Source organism: Protopterus annectens, chromosome 1.part1 (assembly GCF_019279795.1).
Source record: "Protopterus annectens isolate FY-2018-M chromosome 1.part1, PAN1.0, whole genome shotgun sequence".
In the NCBI taxonomy this organism is placed as follows: domain Eukaryota; kingdom Metazoa; phylum Chordata; order Ceratodontiformes; family Protopteridae; genus Protopterus; species Protopterus annectens.
Genome location: NC_056726.1, coordinates 766,007,750 through 766,027,291, shown reverse-complemented (window position 1 = coordinate 766,027,291; position 19,542 = coordinate 766,007,750). Strand labels below are relative to the sequence as shown.

General features: G+C 45.3%; 1 protein-coding gene across 1 annotated transcript in view; it reads right to left on the bottom strand.

Moving 5' to 3' along the window:
* Nucleotides 1-19,542, bottom strand: part of UBAP2 (ubiquitin associated protein 2) — a 2,620,504-nt gene that overhangs the window by 2,532,940 nt on the left and 68,022 nt on the right. The window contains exon 2 of the mRNA XM_044087268.1: nt 10,894-10,993. Within this exon, the coding sequence (XP_043943203.1) occupies nt 10,894-10,993 (100 nt within the window). The remainder of the gene's footprint in view (nt 1-10,893; nt 10,994-19,542) is intronic.

The window sequence follows — 19,542 nt, the reverse complement described above, 5'->3', positions numbered from 1 at the left end:
TCTTTTACTGTTTGGACCGATTTTGCCTTCTCTTCCATCTTCTTCAGCACCTGTTGTGCAGGAGAGCCAAACAAATTGACCTTGTCCATGGGAGCATCTAATAGTTTTGATTTGACATGGTCCGGTAAGGCCTGCTCTTTTAACCATGCATGCCTTCTGATAACTGTGCCAGTCATGGCTGATCTAAAGGAAGCCTCCAGTGCATCATAGCCGCATTTTAAAGAATGGTTACTAACTTGCTGAATGTTATGTACCATTTCCTGAACATATTTCTTGTCTAAAGGTTCATCAGAGGACAGTTTTTTGGTTAACTGGTCTAACATAAATTCTTGATACTGGATCATATGAAATTGACAGTTCAAGGCCCTAGCTGACAGAGTAGCAGAAGTGTAAACTTTTTTACCCCATCTCTCTAAGGACCTGGATTCCCTTTCAGAGGGGAGGGGATTTTTGGTAGAGGTAGATGCTATAGCCTTAGGCTCCTGGGAGATAGTCTCGGGATCTGCAAAAGGAGCCTTGTATAAATGGTGATGTGTGTCCGGGACCCTGTAGAACCTATCGGGCTTAGCAGGGGCCAGAGGTAATGAATCATGAGCAGTACAAGCATCATTAAATGCATCATCTACAACAGACCGTACTGGAGGTATAGCTAAAGGCCTATGTTGTGGTAAATGCAAAAAGGTTCTAAGCCTTTTTCTGGAGTCTGAAAAATCTTGGCCCTGCCACTGAAATTGTTCCCTCATAGCATGCAAGGTTTCCCCAAAGGAAAATTCCTCAGGTGGAGAGGCAGAAGGGATGGACTCTTCAGCATCAGAGTCTTCATAAGGGGAAAAAGGAGCCTCTGGAGGGTCTGTATTATCTGAATCAGAGGAATCATCTGTGGAAACTGGCTCAGGGGGCTCTGCTCTAGGCCTCTTCTCTGGAGGTGGGTGAGAGGCCCTGTCTGGGAGAGGTTGGGATCCCGGATTAAAGAAATGAGATCCTCTGCTAAAGTAAGCATTTGGGAACTGGAGCTAGGCCTGTGAGAGGGGGTCTTAACAGGCACAGATTTAGTAGCTTTAGCTGCTTTAGCCCTGGCAAAGGCCTTAATAGACATGGCTGCAGGAGGCCTAGCAGCTCCACGTGCAGGGGTTGAAATATCCAAGGGAATAGTGTCAGATAATTCCTGAGAAACTACAACTGCAGGTTGGATTTCAGAAGCCGATTCCACCAGGTTGGAAGAGGCCTCGGTAGAAGGTAAGCTTTCAGCTGAAGGAAGAACCGCTTGCTCGGTTTCAGCCGAAACCGAGACACTCTGTTTCGGCTGAAACCGTGGACCGCGAGTGTCGGTCCTTTTCCTTGCGTTTTTTGGATATTTGTGAAGTCGGAGGATCCGACGGCATAATATAAGCAAAATCAGAGCCGAAAAACTCCTCAGCAAATTCCGACCGACGTCTAAGCGTCTGTCGGTTAAAAGAAGCACAGGCTAGACAAAAGCTGCTACGTTGTGGTCTGGGCCTAAACAAGGTAAGCAGTAAGAGTGGAAATCTTTATGAGGTATTTGTTTCCCACAAGTTAAACAGTTATTCACTTTTTCTGACATCGGCTGAGGCAAGAAAGTGTCCCCAACGGGGTACTTAGCTTTTTAGAAGTCTTCGGTAGTAGTAGAAGTATTCTCTGGTTCTGACCGACCGGCACTTGCGAACAGCTTCTGCTTCGGGCGCCACGCGGCAAGAAAGACTGAGGAAAATGGCGTCGGCTGATGCCTTTATACCCGAATAACTGCAGCTATGACGTCGGGTGAAGTGCGACACCAGCCGAGGCCAGACCCAGACTTTGGAATCCGGCCGACCGAAGGGCTGCCTGATGACAGGACAACCCATTTGTAAGGACTGCAGATGCATCCTTGAAGGACATCACAGGAGCTGACCGACCGGCACTTGCGAACTGCTTCTGCTTCGGGCACCGCGCGGCAAGAAAGACTGGGGAAGATGGCGTCGGCGGATGCCTTTATACCCCAGCCGCTCTGACGTCGAGGAGGAGGCGACATCAACCGACGCCGGACCCAGACTTTGGAATCCGGCCAACCGAAGGGCTGCCTGAGGCAGGACAACCCATATGTCAGGACTGCAGTTGCATTCTTGAAGGACATCCACATTTACAACAAATGCATGTTCAATCCTAGATGCAGGACAAACTTTGTACGAGATCTGTAGTTGGGTAAAAACATTTTGTACACAAGTTTCTTACTCATGTCTGGTAAACAAAAAGACATTTTTGTTTGGTTATTGAAGGAAAAGGTTACCCAGTGGGTACTATTATGCTTCCGTGCAAATCTAAACATAACTGTTGACTTCTGTGGGTTACTGCAGGCTTACTGACCAACAAAAAGAGCAAACTTGGTGCAGGTAGAAAATCTAGAGCTACTAGACAAGCACATTTCAAACCACACAGCCACAGCAATGATGGTTTAACTGGAAGAGGGAGGATAAGGAGGTTAAAGGTTGGAGTTATACAAATTACAAATGGACGGAAGAGGAAAGTACAGTTGTGTACCTACCATAAATGTAGATGTTAGAGTGTATTCACTGTTGCAGTCATTACACTTGGGTTATCCTGCTGGCAGGCGACCCGAAGTCTGCCAGACTTCCAAAGTCTTGGTCCGGCGTCTGTTGCTGTCACCTCTTCCCTGAGGTCAGTGCGCCAGGGGTATAAAATTTGCAACAGACGCCATTTTCTTCAGTTTTTCTTGCCCCAGATGTCAGGAGCCCGCAGATAGGAAGCCTGAAAAGATAAAAATATGCCAAACAACCATGCATATATTACTATAATTATTCCCTTCATCTACAAGCAAATAACCACATAGGTTGTATAGAGATGAGAAGTACAGAACAGTCCCAGCAAAGAGGGGGGTGGAGGGTGGGTAACCTAGACTGCAACAGTGAATACACTCTAACATCTACATTTATGGTAGGTACACAACTGTACTATGTTCGTGTTTTACTGTTGCAGTCATTACACTTGGGTAGAATCCCAAAGCTGACGTTGGGTGGCTGGGTCTAAATTGGATTTGGCGAGGCTAACAAGCCCTGCAGAACTGCAGTGGCAAAGCCTGCTCTGGATTTGGAGTACAGAGGTAGGTGGTAGTGCTTGATGAAAGTGTGCACTGAGCTCCAGGTTGCAGCTTCTAATAGGTCTTTGGTTGGTACCCCTCTGAGGAAAGCTGCTGAAGTGGCTGCTGCTCTGGTAGAATGAGGCCTAATGCCCTTAGGCACAGATTTGCCATGTTGTGCATAGCAGAAGCGGATGCAGTGTCCTATCCATTTGGAGATTGTCTGCTTTGTAACAGGCTTTCCTTGTGATCCTATAGCATAAGCTACAAAGAGTTGCTCGGTTTTTCTGAAAGCTTTTGTTTTGTCCAAGTAAAATCGTAGCTGCCTGTGTATGTCCAAAGCATGCAGAAGTCTTTCCCCTTTATTCTGGGGATGTGGGTAGAAAGTAGGTAAATGAATAGCTTGGTTAAAGACCACATTGGAGACCACTTTTGGCATGAATGTTGGGTTTGTCCTAAGAGAAACCCTGTCCTGATGAAAAATAAGGAAAGGTTCCACAGCCATCAATGCCTGTAACTCAGACTCTTCTTGCTGAAGTTATTGCTAGGAGCAGAGCAATTTTCCATGACAAGAATATTAGATCAGCTGTGCTGGCTGGTTCAAATGGAGGCAGTGTTAGTTTTTCTAAAACAAAGTTGAGGTCCCAAGTGGGTACTGGTGCTCTCCTTGAGGGTCTTATATTCTTTGCCCCTCTGAGGTACTGTCGCAGTAGAGGATGTGAAAAAATAGGAGGATCCGTATTGTAATGAGCTGAAATGGCAGAGGCATGGATTTTAACAGATGAAAAAGATAGGCCTTTGTCCAACATATGTCAGGTATTGCAAAATCTGAGGTATATTAGGGACCAGTGGTTCGAGCCCTTGTGTCTGGTTCCAAGCACAGAATCTCTTCCATTTTTCTGCATAAGATTTCCTAGTGCTGGGCCTCCTGGCTTCCAAAATTACATCCATAACAGCTTTAGAGAGAGGTGCAGTCTGAGTGGCTACATTATCTGCCATGCTGCCAGGTTTAAGGTTCTGAGTTGACTGCAGAATCTGATTGTTTTGCTGTGTCAGAAGATGAGGGATTTGAGGTAGAAGCCAAGGTGGGCCTTGGGACAAAGTTTTTAGGATTGGGTACCACTGCTGGCGTGGCCAGTCTGGTGCAATCAGTATCACTTTTGGCCTCTCTTGTCTGCCGTTTAGAAGCACCTTGGTGAGAAGAGGCATCGGAGGGAAGGCATAGACTGTCAGGTTTTTCCAGCTGAATGATAGCACTCTCAAGCATGGAAAGTGGATGCTCTAAGTCCCTGTGCAAAATTTCTGTATTTGGCAATTGTGAGGGGAGGCAAAAAGATCTATGTCTGGGCGTCCCCATTTCCTTGTTATGTTGAACACTTGTGGATTTAGCTTCCATTCGTGAGGACCCATGAGATTTCTGCTTAGTCTGCCAATGTATTTTTTGTTCCTGGAAGGTCAGTGCTGTGTTCCACAAAGTCATGGCTTGTCTACATAGGGGGTAGGAATGTGTGCCCCCTTGCTTGTTTATGTACCACAACTGTGGTACTGTCCGTCTTTACTAGTAGTTGTCCTGGATGTATTAGTTCCTTGAAGGCTGTCAGGGCATTCTGTACAGCTAGCATCTCTTTTTGATTGATGTAAAGATGCAGTTGGCTCCTTGGGCCACGTGCCCAGAATACATTTTCCTGCCATGTGTTCCCCAGGCATAATCCGATGCATCCGTTATTGTCTGCCTGTCTGTAGGTAAGGTGAAAGGCTGTCCCCTTGTTGTGGTGACAGGCCTGGGACCACCATCGAAACTCCTGTTGTAGGCAGGGAATCAAGGTTATGATTGTCTCTAGGCTATGACAATGCTGAGCCCAAACTCTTTTTAGATGCCACTGTAGTTTCCTCATATGCAGTTTTGCATATAGAATTAGTAGAATGCAGGATGCCATGAAACCCAATGTCTGCAGAATTGTTTTCTTGCAGGGAGCTGGGTCTTTGTTGCCATCATTTGAAAGTAATGAGTCAGTTGCCTTTGTCTGGCGTGAGATATGCCATCTGGGCAGTTGTATTTAAACTTGCACCCAGAAATACTATCTCGAGAGGGCACTAGTTTTGATTTATTTTCGTTTACTGTGTACCCTAAGCAAATTAGCAATCTTTTTACAAATGCCAGGTGCTTTAGAAGAATGCCCTTGTGCTCTGCTTGAATAAGGCAGTCGTCCAAGTAGGGATAAATCTGAATTCCTTTTTGTCTGCAAAATGCAATTACTGGTACCAGGCATTTTGTGAAGACCCAGGGCGCAGTAGATGCCAAAGGGCAGTGCAGAGAATTGGTAATGCATTGAGCCTGCTATAAATCTGAGGTATCTTCTGCATGATTGTCTGACTGGGACGTGCAGGTATGCCTCCTTGAGATCCAAAGTAACTAGCCAAGCCTCCTTGCCCAGCATGGGCAGAAGTTGAAGTGTTAACATTTTGAATTTTGGAACATCCAGGAAAGTTTTCAGGATTGACAGGTCCAGTATTGGTCTCCAGGCTTTGTCTTTTCTGGGTACTAAGAAATGTCTTGAGTAAAATCCTTGTCCCTGTTCTTCTTGTAGAACTTTTTGAATAGCTCCCATATCCATAAGAGCAGCAATCTGTTTTTGTGCATCTGCCCATTGGTTTTGTGGCAGGTTTGGCATACCTTTTGGTTTTGGAAGCGTGTGGAAGTGGAACCTGTACCCCTGAGAAACTATATTCAGCACCCACTGGTCTTGGGTGATCATGTGCCAATTTGAGAAAAGTGCTAGCTTTCCCCCTAGGTGTGCTGTCAACTGGTAAGAGCTTGGCATTTGCAGAGGAAAGTCATTGCGACTGTTTCCTATAAGGTTGTGATTTGTCTTCTCCTCCTTTGGTGGCTGAAGCACCCCATTGTTTAGGTCTGTAGGAGCCTTGGGACTGAGATCTGCCTCTTGGGGTCTGTATCTGCCTCTTTGTGGCCTGACACTGGAAAGGACAAATTTTTTGAAGGCCAGTTTCTGCTAAATCTAGGCGGTTGAACCTGTAAGAAATCTTTCACCGTTTGCATTGACTTTGCTTTATCCTCCAATTTCTTTAACACCTCTTCTGCCTTAACACCAAACAAAGTATCATGTTGTAGTGGAGCATCCAATAATTTTACTTTAACATGGTCAGGTAAACATTGTTCTTTCAACCAAGCATGTCTTCGAATTACTGAGCCTGTAACTGCGGCTCTACAAGAAGCCTCTAATGAATCAAAGCCATGCTTTCCCACTTGTTCAACTGCATGCAATAAATCCTGCATTTCTTTACTGTCAGGACTTTCTATATTTGTAACCATTTTCTGCTTTAACAATGACATGAGATACTGTTGATATTTAAGCACATGAAACTGACAGTTTAAAGCTCTTACAGCTAAAGTAGCAGAAGTGCAAACTTTTTTCCCCCATCTGTCCAGAGCTCTGGAATCCCTATCTGAGGGAACAGGATTTTTGGCAGTGGAAGCTTCAACCCCTTTAGGACCCTGAGAAATTGTTTCTGGGTCTGCAGCGGGGTTTTTACAAAGAAATTTATGAGAGTCAGTGACCCTGTAGTACCAGTCTGGCTTTACTGGAGCAGGGGGTAAAGAATCTGGAGACAGACTGGATTCAGAAAGAAACATCTACAATATCAAGCACAGGAGGGATAGCCAGGGGCCTGTGCTGAGGCAATAAAAGAACATCTCCGAGCCTTTTCTTGGATTCTGAGTAATCCTGGCTCTCCCAATGGAAATGCTCCCTCATGGTGTGCAGGGTTTCCCCAAAAGAATAATCCACAGGCGGTTAGGCTGAAGGAATGGACTCCAGCATCAGAGCCTTCATAGGGAGGGAGAGAATAGCCCTGATCAGAAGAAGAATCAGAGGAAATGGAAACCTGATCAGAGGAATCATAATCAGTGTCTTGCCTAGGCCTTTTGTCAGGAGGGGGATGGGAGCCCCTGATTAAAGTAGTAAGGTCTTCGGCCATTTTAAGCATCTGTTTCTTTAGCATGGATGACTGTTGTGGAGAATGCTGCACTTGTCTTTAATGCTGCTTTCGACTTTGCCTTTGCTGCTGTAAGCTGTGAAGGTCTGAAAACACCCTCAGAAGCCGGTGCCTGCTCAGCGGCTCCGGACCCATCTGAGGGTATAGTTTCCGTAGGCCCAACACCTTGAGTTTCCACGGGCCTCTGTGTCTCCACGTGGCTGTCTGTTAGGATCTGTGGCTCTGAGATAGGCGGTGTCAGGGGCTGCGAAAGCGCCTCACTGAGAACCGGCGACTGGCCTAGAAGAGGGCTTTGTCATCTGTTTTGGACCTCTGATGCCTGTCTTTCTTTGTCTTTGCATTTTTTTATACATTCCGGTCGTCGGTTGTTATGACGGCATTACATAATTAAATCTTCGTCCAAAATAATGTAAAGCAAAATCAAACTGACGTTTAATAGTGCGTTTATTGAATCTAGCACAAAACAGACAACTAGTAACGTCATGGTCAGGGCCTAGGCAATTAATGCAGTAAGAGTGAAAGTCCTTATGAGGTATTTGCTTCCCACAAGAAATAGTTATTAACTTTTACTGACAATGGTTTCCCCAACAGGGTACTTAGCTTTATTGAAGACTTCGGTTCTGAAACTCAATTTTGAAAATCTGAGGAGTCGGCCGACCAGCACTTGTGAACTGCTTTTGCTTCAGGCACTGCACGGCAAGAAAGACTGAAGAAAATGGTGTCTGTTGCAACTTTTATACCCCTGGCTCACTGACGTCAGGGAAGAAGCGACAGCAACCGACGCCGGACCAAGACTTTGGAACTCAGGCCGACTGCGGGTCGCCTGCCAGCAGGATAACCCAAGTGTAATGACTGCAACAGTGAAACACAATCAAAGGGGAGACTGCAGAACATGAGAAAAATAATAATAAATTAAATACACAGAGAAGTTATTTGGGAACACTGATGGGCATATAGTGAATGCAGTAATCAATGGAGGGGGGGCACACCTCTCAACTATCCAGTACTTCACAGAATATCCAGATTTTAGCTTAATAATTCTGGTCTATTCCTCAAACAAAATTGTAGTTTTCTGACAAACCAATGAGGACTGAAGTCACTAAAGAACATTACATTTTCAGATTTCACATGCTTCTGAAAATAGATGCTAATGCAAAACTTGTCATTCTACAAATGTTTTAAAGTTGGTAAGAACACTTAAAATGCATCCCTGATTTTTTATCCTCTGACCCCACCCATAATTTATTGCCTTTGCTCAGAATACTTGCACCAAGAGGTATGGGGACAGGAAGAATAGAATCAAAGAAGAGACACAGTCAAAGATGAAAACCTTGGAAAACTCCCTGACAAAAATCCAGGAGGAGGAGTGCTGGGAGAGTACAAAGGAGTAAAAAGTAATAATGAAAGAAATGGCATTAAGAACGGAATTAGATGCCAGAATCATCAAAGCCATACAGGTCAAATGCTAATGAAAACCCACGGTGAGGGACAGGATAGAAAGCAAAAACAAATACCCTGAAGAATGTCAGCAAGACAGAGAAAAGCATAACAAAGAAAACTGATGGAAACAAAGGTGGTGTCAAACTTCAGTAGAGCAGACAGTAAAACTTTATTACATTAATTCTCAAACCGTGTGAATGTTGGTACCAACAATAATCCTGCAGATGTTAACAAATTTACTTTACACCAAGGAGGAAAAGTGTTGCAGCATACAAAATGAATCAGAAGAATGAGAGGAGAGGAAAGGGAAAGGATAACAAGTATAAAGAGAGCAAGTTGAAGATGATGAATGTGCATATACCCACACATTCAACAAGCAATATCTCAGAGCTATACACAGAAGTTGGCAAGACCGACCTAAAAACACAAGAGAATAGGAAACAAATTGTGAAATACTACAGCAAGAAATGAAGTACCACTGACAAAACAATGACTTATGAAATAAGAGAAATTGAAGTTCTCACTGGGACAGACATGACGGGAAATCTGGAAAAAGCACTTCATAAGAAATGATTAGGATTTGGTAAAGATAGTAGGACAGCATTCAAAACTCTGGAGGCACTAATACAGCAATGCTTCCTGCCAAGGTAGTAGTAGTTAAACTATGTGACCATAAGGGAGACCTGGTAAAATAGGCAAAAGTTTAGGGCTTTGCAAAAGGGGAAAAAAAAAAGGCAATGGAAAGATAGATGTCCCCAAGGAAGAAATGGGAAACTATGAAAAAGCAAAGTGATAAAGAAGGATCTGAGGGAAAGGGAAGCATACAAAAGCAATTATCAGAAACCGCCACAGAAAATCAGAGAAAGAGAAAAGGGTTGGAAAGAGAAAGAAAAATGGGAAAGGTAATAAAGAGGATACGAACTGCAACAAATACATGTAGGGGAGTATCAAACCCTAAGAGTACTTTGTTCATGCATACTAAGTCATCCAAATAAGGTTGAGAATGGAGAAAAGAAACCAGTACATGGCTAGGGGTATTGGAAGCAGAAGGAATGCTCTATATCACCTGCAGATGTAACTGGGCACAGAAATTACAAAAATGGAAAAGGACATCTGGAAAGAACTTTTCAAAAGAGAGGAGGAAAGTAAATTGGAATTTTGTATGTGAGAGCAGAGCAAAAGTCAGAAGACTGAAAGAGAGAGAGCAAAGAATGCTGACAAGATGAAGACATTCCAGCCAGCAGCAAGAAAAGCAGACAGAAAATAACCTGACAAGAAATGAGCAGAAAATTCCTGACCATCAAATAAGAAGAAATTAAAAAGTTCTCGGATTAAAAGTTCTCAAAATAAAAAGGGAAGACAAATTAATGAAAGTGGAAGAGGTCAAGACTTGCGATGGAATCACAGCAGATATAGACACACAAGAACAAGGAAGGAGAGAGAAGGGGGCCAAAGCAGCATCGCCAAAAGGTAGACGTTGCATACATATCAGGTGCATCATACGAGAACAGCACCAATACAAAATACCTAGAAAAGTTTTAAAAAGTATTTGTTTTGCAAATTCATTTACTGGAATCTAACTGAGCCAGTCTTTTTTTGTGCAAGTGACATGCAATCACATAAAATTTTTAACTTTTTTTTGGAAGGGCAGGGAGCAAACATTTGGCATACCTTGTGTGGGAAGCATGTCTTAGCAATCCTCATGGTAAGCCAGCACAAATCCCTACACTTCTCACACTGACCTCCAAGACTAAGCAACTCAACACTTAGTGGGGTCAGACCATAAACTGGGTGAGCTGCGGGGTCTATATCATTTTATCGAACGTTAATTCCTCCAAACCTTTGGTTCACTGAACCATATACAACAAATGTTCCCTTTCGCGAACGTTCCGTTCAATGCAATGAGTTGCCAAGCATCAGAAATTTGCCCTTTTCCCCACTGTAATGTGATCTCATTGGGTGGTGTGGGGGGCATAGCCCTCCCACCTGGATGGGTTTAAAATAGTGCGCTTTGTGTGACAGTCCAAATGCTGGACAACTTGTTACTTTCCCTAGGAAACTAATTAGTTGAACTGAACATTTGTAGAAGTGAACATTTGCTGTATATGGCTCAATGAACATAGGTTTGCAGGAATGAACCTTCGATAAAATGATAGACTCAAGATGGGGAGTAATAACGTAAATTTCCATTCAGCTTCTAAACAAAGGAGGCCAAAATCACAAATATGCAAAGGACTACAAACACTCCAATTCCTCCGAGGATTTTAAGGTTGGCAAAACTATATTGCCCATTTTCATTTTTACACTTAAACAGAACAGCTTCACATATGTGGGAATTTTATTTTTACCTGTTTAACTTTATCTTCAAAGTCTTTGTCACTTTTATCATATATCATCTGTGCTAGTCGAATCTGTTCCGCTGTAGCCTGTAAAGATAGATAAAGATTACTGTGCAAATGCACTTTTTACAATTATACTAGTACCTCAAGTTAAAATAAGCTTTACAGTTTGTTTACTTGTTTTTAACTGCTTAATTTCCAGTTCTTTGTTAAATTAGACAGACGGAGCAATACATTCAGTGAACGCAGTGGTGCTGTATTTCACTGCTTACATGGTTTAAATAAGTGGAATACACAGGGTCTTTCACCAACCTGTTTTTCATCCCTTACACAGGCAACCAATGCCAACAATTACTGCATATTCCTGTGGAGCAGTGTATTATGGAAAAATAGAAATCACGAGGAAATAAGGCAATGAAAGCAACAGGTACTTGGGCTGCAGGAACCAAGCTCCACAGGCATTACAAATGCTCAGCATACAATACTTTACAATCCCTACTCCCCTAATTCCATAATTCATCTGTACCACCTGCCTCTCCAATTCTAAACCACGAAAAGAAATTAAGGACAAGGTGGTGGACTATGACATGCTTGCTGCAGCTGAAGCTCTACTCTCAGACCAAATTTTACAATGAATGCCTATAACTTTCATACCTAAAACTGCAGAGCTCATGTACATGCATGTTTTTTTTTTTTTTTAATATAACATGCAGACACATGCATATGTATATTAATTAACCTCGTAAGTGGGCTGGTCATTTTACCATTTTCTACCACAGTCACAACTCTGAAGAAGAAAACAAACAAAAATGCTTGCTTGCCATAAAGCTAGATCCTTGTTTTCCTTCTCCATCAGTTTGGACAACAGGGTTATCAGACTCGAGACGAATCCGAGTCAACTAAACCTTGCAGAGCATCTCCGGCAATAATGCTTCTCTCACCCACAATGCATGGTGCCAACAGCATCTCCTCAGATCAATTATGTCAAATGACAAAAAGAATACCTCTCAAAGTGAAGCCAAACAGTGGTTAACTAGGTCAATAAGTAGACAAGATGAAGGCTTCATGCAGGTTCTATCATGATCATCCAGAAAAGGAAAATTTGTAAAGGGAAGGAAAGTGGGATGTTGCGAAACAAGTGTATAGTGTTATGGTAAGTACATAACTTTTGTATCCATGTCCCCATCCATCTAGAAAGTTCAGACAGTTACTAGCTACAATCATGGCAGAACACCAAGTATGGTGGAACCGAAGGCTGTTCTGCATCTAGAAACAAGGCCCCATCTGCAATGTTTGGCAAAAGTATGTATGAGCGCCAAGTTGCTGCTGCTGCACAGATATCATCCAGTGAGAAATGTTTGAAAAATAGCAGTGGTAGAAGTACAGCTGTGTACACTTACCAAAAATGTAGATGTTCGAGTGTATTCACTGTTGCAGTCATCACATTTGGGTTATCTGCTTGCAGTAGCCCTCAGCTGGCCTGATTTAAACAAAGTCTTGGGTCCTGCGTCGGTTGTCGTCCCTTCTTAGTGATGTCAGGGGTATAAAACATGCAGCAGACGCCATTACATCAGTTTTTCTTGCCCCAGGATGTCAGGTGCCCCCCAAATGGGAAGCAATTAAAGCTATAAATATCAAGACGTTATGTACTCACCATAACGTTCGATGTATGTAATCCATCTCGCTTCACATTCATACCCGTGGGTTCAGAGCCAAATATCTGCTCCGACTCGGCCGATTTTACTAGCTCGAAGTCGCTCATTGGCTGGGCTAAGCAGGTATCCCATGGTGCACTGCTCCATATCCCCAGATCTAGTTTGCTGCGAAACTCATTTGTACTCCATACACACATCACATCCAGGTAAAGAATAAGCTAAGCAAGGGAACTCTGCAGATAACATCCTAACCTCCAAAATCCTCCAGGAAGGGGGAAGGTGGGAGGGTAAGAAAGAATGTGAGGCGAGATGGACTACATACATCGAACGTTATGGTGAGTACATAACTTCTTGATGTTATATAGTCCTATCTTGCCTACATTCTTACCCATGGGACAGCGTCCCTAGCACCTACATCCTGGGTGGCTCATAAGAAAATACTCCTGAGAACTGTGGAGCCAAAGGAAGACCTGCCCCTGGAGACCATGTCCAATTTGTAATGAAAACAAATGTGTGAGGAGAAGCCCAAGTAGCTGCAGCACATATCATCCATTGACAATCTGGCTAGATAGGTTATGGATGTGGAAACAGCCCTAGTAGAATGAGCCTTGACCGGAAATGGCAGATCTTTACCTCCTGCTTGATAGATGAAAGAGATACAACTAGATATCCATCTAGACAGGGTGACCCTGGAGACCGGTGACCCCATTTGGTTTTCCGAAAAGGAAACAAAAAGTTGATCAGACTTCCGGATAGCTTTTGTTCGGTGCAGACAGAAGCATAATTGTCTGTGTACATCCAACTGGTGAAATCTAAATTCTGCCTTGTTAGAAAAGTGGGGAAAGACGACAGGCAACTCAATGGATTGATTTAGTTTAGACACGGAAGCCACTTTAGGAAAAAACGAAGGGTTTGGTCTAAGAGAGACCCTGTCTTTATGGAAGATTAAGTATGGAGGTTTGATAGAGAGGGCTTGAATTTCTGAAACTCGCCTTGCTGAAGTGATCGCTGTTAAGGCGGTTTTCCAGGTCAAGAATTTCAATTCGCAGGTAGCTGCAGGTTCGAAAGGTGGTACAGTAAGGGCTTCTAGAACAATACAATTGAGATCCCGAGGCATGATTGGTTCGGACACCGGGGTACGGAGCAACAGAGTACCTTTCAGGAATGCCTTGCATAGTCTATGCGCCATGAGACCAGGCTCATTCGCTACAAGAAAATTAGATATCGTTGCCAGTTGAACTTTGATGGTGGCTGATGCAGAACCCTGATGGAAAAGTATAGTCAAAAACTCCAGGACTAAAGCGATTGGAGCTGTGTAAGGATCAATGCCTCTGGTATGTGCCCAGATAGAAAACCTTTTCCATTTACTAGAAAAAAATCTTTCTAGTGGATGGTTTATGAGAGGACGATAATATATGAACCACTTCTGGTGAGAAATTATGAAGTCTGACTAACGATGGAAGTGGAGTAGCCAAGGCTATCAACTGGAGGGTCATCAGGGAGGGGTGGAACTGTCCCATGTGTGTCAGTAAATCTGGTTGAGGGTCCTGAGTCCAGAGAGTGTCCACAATGAATTGCTGAAGAAAGGGAAACCAAACTTGGCAAGGCCAGTGTGGAGCAATCAGAATGATTCTGCTTCCCAAGGATTGCGCTTTCTGAATCACCTTTGAGAGCAAGGGAAACTGAGGGAAAGCATAAAGCAGACCAGAGGGCCAATCATGAACCAGAGCATCCCTGGGTGACTCCCCCTGTGGGGGGGATCAGCGTGAAGTAGTTGCTGCATTTCGCATTAAGGGGGCTGGCAAAAAGTTCACAGCAAGGCTGACCCCATCTGCTGAAGATTCGCTCTGCAACCAGGCGATTCAGGGACCACTTGTAAGGCATCAGAATAGCTCTGCTTAGCCTGTCCGCAATCACGCTGGACTTTCCCGGAATGTGCATTGCCACCAGAAACCATTGGGAAGTTACTGCCCAATGCCGCACTCGCATGGCCTCTCTGCACAGAGTTTAAGACCTGGTTCCCCCTTGCTTGTTTAGATACCACACTACTGACATACTGTCTGAGCATCGCAATTTGTCCCTAGAGGAAGAACACTCAAGTGCCTGCAATGCAAGTAGCACTGCTATCATCTCTAGGGCGTTTATATACAGATGTATATCATGTTCTTGCCACATGCCTTGGACTGTCCTGCCAAGATAATGCCCCCCCACCCCATCTGGGAGGCGTCAGTGGTGACAGTGGCAACCGGGATGGGTGGAACGAAGGGCCTTCCCCCGTCCAAATTGTTGGTGCATAGCCACCAACCGAGGTCCTGCTTGCATCTGTCCATGAGCAAGATGGGATGAGACAGTGGAAGTCTTTGGAGAGTCCATTGAACAAAGAGGAGCCATTGGAGAATTCTCATGTGCAATCTCGCTAGAGGGACCAACATGACTGTTGCTGCCATGGTCCCTAGGAGCTGGAGAAACCATCTTGCCTTTGCTTGTCTCAGGGGCATCAGCATGTGCATCTATTGTTGCAAGACTCTGATCCTTTCCTGTGGTAAAAATGCTTGCATTTGAATCGTGTCTAATTCTGCTCCTATAAAGGTGACACTCTGCAAGGCCAATAAAGCAGATTTTTCCTAATTTATTGTTATACCCAACTGTTGACAGAGTGATGGTAGCGCCCCTGGTTTGAACTAGTTGATGCCTGGTGGGGGCGGTAAGAAGCCAGCCGTCCAGATAAGGAAACACTTGGAATCCCTGACATCTCAAGTGAGCCGTCACCATTGCCATACACTTTGTGAACACCCTGGGGGCTGTGGTGAGACCAAAGGGCAGGGCTCGAAACTGGAAATGACTGGCTCCCAGCCAGAACCGTAGGTGACTCCTGGATGCCCTGTCCATTTTCACACGGTAGTAAGCATCCTTGAGGTCGATGGAGCACATCCATACCTCCTCTACCAACAATGGGAGAATCTATTGTAGTGTGACCATATGGAACTTGGACTTGTGTACATAGTTGTTCAGTTGGCTGAGATCTAGTATGGGTCTCAGGTCCCCTGTTCTTTTCGGCACCAAAAAGAATCTTGAGTAAGTCCCTAATCCGATTTGGTCTGAGGGAACACGCTGGATGGCTCCTTTTTCTAGCAGCTTTGAGACCTCTGAGGCTGCTTGATCCCTTTGACTGGGTGGAACGTCTGGGATTTTTCTGACTGACAGGGGGTCTGATGAAAGTGGAATGAGATCACCTCCGGAAATTATCCGTAACACCCATCAGTCCTGGGTGATGCTTTCCCAGGCTTCGGGATATAACGAAATTTGACCTCCAACTGGCTCCGGATAAGCACAGCCGGGCACACCCTCAGGAACGAGAGTATGAAGAGCCACGAAAGGAATCGTTGTCTCCCGAATTGCGGGGGGCCCCCTCTGCCTCTGGGGCGATGTCTCCCTGAATAACCCCCCCGCCCCTGCCTCTGGAGGGGGGTTCACCTTTTGCGGCAGGAAAAAAACCCTCTGATTTCTTGAACCACACCCCCCCCTGCTGGGCCTTGGGATAAGGCCTAGAAGGAAGGGAAAAATGGACCCCTATGGCAGACAAGGTCTTTCCCTCTTGCTCGCACCTGGTGAGGGTGTCTTTCACCTTGGTCCCAAACAAAGAGGAACCATCAAAGAGGGCGTCAGTGAAGGAAGACTTGAAGGCCTCCGCAAAGTGACACAGGCACAGCCAGGATTGCCTTCTAAGGGCGACCCCTGAGCTTGCTGCCCTACTCGCTCCCTTGGCTGCACACGAAATGAGACACATGGATGAGTTAATAATGGAGTTCAGGGTAGAGACCTGGGTGTTAACCATCTGTGCCACCGCCTCAGGAACGTTACCCGCAAGAGTATCTCCTAACTCCTTGAGAAGATCTCTCTGGAACCGAGTGAAGTGAGACAGGTAATTCAGCGACCATTAACATAAAGGTTGCTGATGAGAGGGCACGCTTCCCGTACCGATCCATGGTCCTAGACTCCTTGTATGGAGTATGGACAGATGAAGAAGACTCTGCTACTTACTTCTGAGTGGCTGCTGCCACCACCATGGCATCTACAGGGACTCCTTTAGATAGAAACTCTTTGCCTTGGGGGGGGGATTTGTTGGGACGCCTGGGTACGGGCTCCACAGAATCAGGGTTTTCCCACACTCTTCGACAAATCAGATCAAGGAGTTCGTCAAAGGGTGGAAACACCCAGGAGGCGGAGGGCTGAGCACAAAATGCCTTAAGGAATACTGACTCCTCCTCAGAAGGAGCTTTGGACGGCCAGTCATCTCTGTTTCAGTATCCCTAGGATATCGGAGAAGGAAACCTCATAAGAGGATGACTTGGGGGACCCCTCAGATTGCTCGAGGTCAGTATCAGAGGTGAGGGACTCATCCTGGGAGTCTATGTACTTCCTCTTGCACGTTTTCTTTCTGGGGGGCTCCTCAGGCACCAACTCTGAGGGACCCTCAGAAATTTGGGGACCACTCGTGGGGGTGTCCCGAGGCCCAGGTGCTCTGTTGCCCATGGATGGGTGGTGATCAGAAGCTCTCACGGGAATGGTGGGGGACAGAGTGACCGATCCACCTGATGCAGCGGACTGACCAGCGCGGTCCGCATAGCCTCGAAGGCCGACTCCCCACCCCAAATCCAATGAGCGACCAGCCTCCAAGGCCATGACGGGGGTCGGAGTTCCCCAAGCCAATGCACTGAGAGGGAGTCTCAGGACCAAAATGAGCCCCGAGATGTCCCCCTCTGGCCCGACCGAAGAATCCAGAGTCCCGAACCCAGAGGACGAAGCAGACTGGGTCGGAGCCGATGCCAGTACCGATGGAGCCAAATGGGGCATCAGAGTCGGCCTGGGAACATCACTCGGCGAGGAACACTCCAGCTCCGAAGACAGATGCGCTCGGAGGAGGAATGATCGAAGACAGGGTCGGGACGGGCTCCGGAGCCAAAAACAAATTGCCAAAACTAGTGACTGGAGGAGCCTCTGAACCACCCTATCAACATCCACATCTGAAAGGGTCCTGGAGGATTTGGAAGACTGAGATGGAGAATGAGATCTCCTCACAGGAGAAGCTGGTCTGAGACTGGGCGATAGGCTAAGAGGTTCCAATAAAATTGGAGCCAACGCCGGTTCCGTCAATACAGACACTTCCTGTGGTCCCGAGGACAGGGGAGTCGAGGAGGTCGATGCAGTCTGAGATTTTCTCCGGAGGCTTCGATGAAGCTGACTGCGCCGGAGATCTCATTTTTGACTTCCCAGATTTTGATTTACCACTGTAAGACGAATCCATAGCCTCTTCAAAAGAGGGTTTCAAGAGTCCCTTTAAAATTAGCTTATTCTTTCTCTCTTGGAGAACTCTAGGACTGAACGCATGACAAAAACTGCAGGATTCCTGCAGATGGATGACTTCCAGGCAATAGACACAAATGGAATGCCCATCAGTAATGGACATTTTGTATCCACATTTAGAGCACTTTTTGAAACCCGAAGGTTTGTGCTTCTTCGGATCCTTAGACATCTTAACTACTACGCCAACAAGGCAAAACCAAGTCTGAGAACAACACACAGACGTTCACACTACAAAAAGCGGCAACGACGCTAAACAGTAAAGTACAATTGTGTACCTACCATAAATGTAGACATTAGAATGTACTCACTGTTGCAGTCATTACACTTGGGGTTATCCTGCTGGCAGGCGACCCACAGTCGGCCCGAGTTCCAAAGTCTTGGTCCGGCGTCGGTTGCTGTCACCGCTTCCCTGACGTCAGTGCGCCAGGGCTATAAAAGTTGCAACCGGCGCCATTTTCTTCAGTTTTTCTTGCCCCAGATGTCAGGTGCCCCCCAGATAGGAAGGCTGGAAAGAAACTTATGCCAAAAAACATGCATATATTATAAACATTTCTTCATCTACAAATACACCACATAGGTTGTATAGAGTTAAGTACAGAGAAGTCCGAGCAATGAAAAGGGGGATGGTGGATGGGTAACCTGGACTGCAACAGTGAATACACACTAACCTCTGCATTTATGGCAGGTACACAACTGTACTATGTTCATCGTGTTTCACTGTTGCAGTCATTACACTTGGGTAGAATCCCAAAGCTGAGGTTGGGCGGCTGGGTCTAAATTGGATTTGGAGAGGCTACCAGGCCCTGCAGAACTGCAGTGGCAAAGCCTGCTCTGGATTTAGAGTAGAGGTAAGTGGTAGTGCTTGGTGAAAGTGTGCACTGAGCTCCAGGTTGCACCTTCTAAAATTTCTTTGGTTGGCACTCCTCTGAGAAAAGCTGCTGAAGTGGCTGCTGCTATGGTAGAATGAGGCCTAATGCCCTTAGGCACTGATTTGCCATGTTGTGCATAACAGAAGCGGATGCAGTGGCCTATCCATTTTGAAATAGTCTGCTTTGTAATAGGCTTTCCTTGTGATCCTGCAGCATAGGCTACAAACAGTTGCTCAGTTTTTCTGAAAGCTTTTGTTTTGTCCAAGCAGAATCGTAGCTGTCTGTGCATATCCAAAGAGTGCAGAAGTCTCTCCCCTTTATTCTGGGGATTTGGGTAGAAAGTAGATAAATCAATGGTTTGGTTCAAGGCCACACTGGAGACCACTTTTGGCATGAATGTTGGGTTTGTCCTCAGAGAGACCCTGTCCTGATGAAAAATGATGAAAGGTTCCACAGCCATTAATGTGGGCAACTCTTGAGACTCTTCTTGCTGAAGTTATTGCTAAGTGCAGAGCAGTTTTCCATGACAAGAATTTTAGGTCAGATGTGCTGGCTGGTTCAAAAGGAAGCAGTGTGAGTTTTTCTAAAACAAAACTGAGATACCAAGTTGGTACTGGTGCTCTCCTTGGGGGTCTTATATTTTTTGCCCCTCTGAGGTACTGTCATAGTGGAGGACATGAAAACATAGGAGGTTCAGTATTGTAATGAGCTGAAATGGCAGAGGCATGGATTTTAATTGATGAGAAAAATAGGCCTTTGTCCAGCATCTC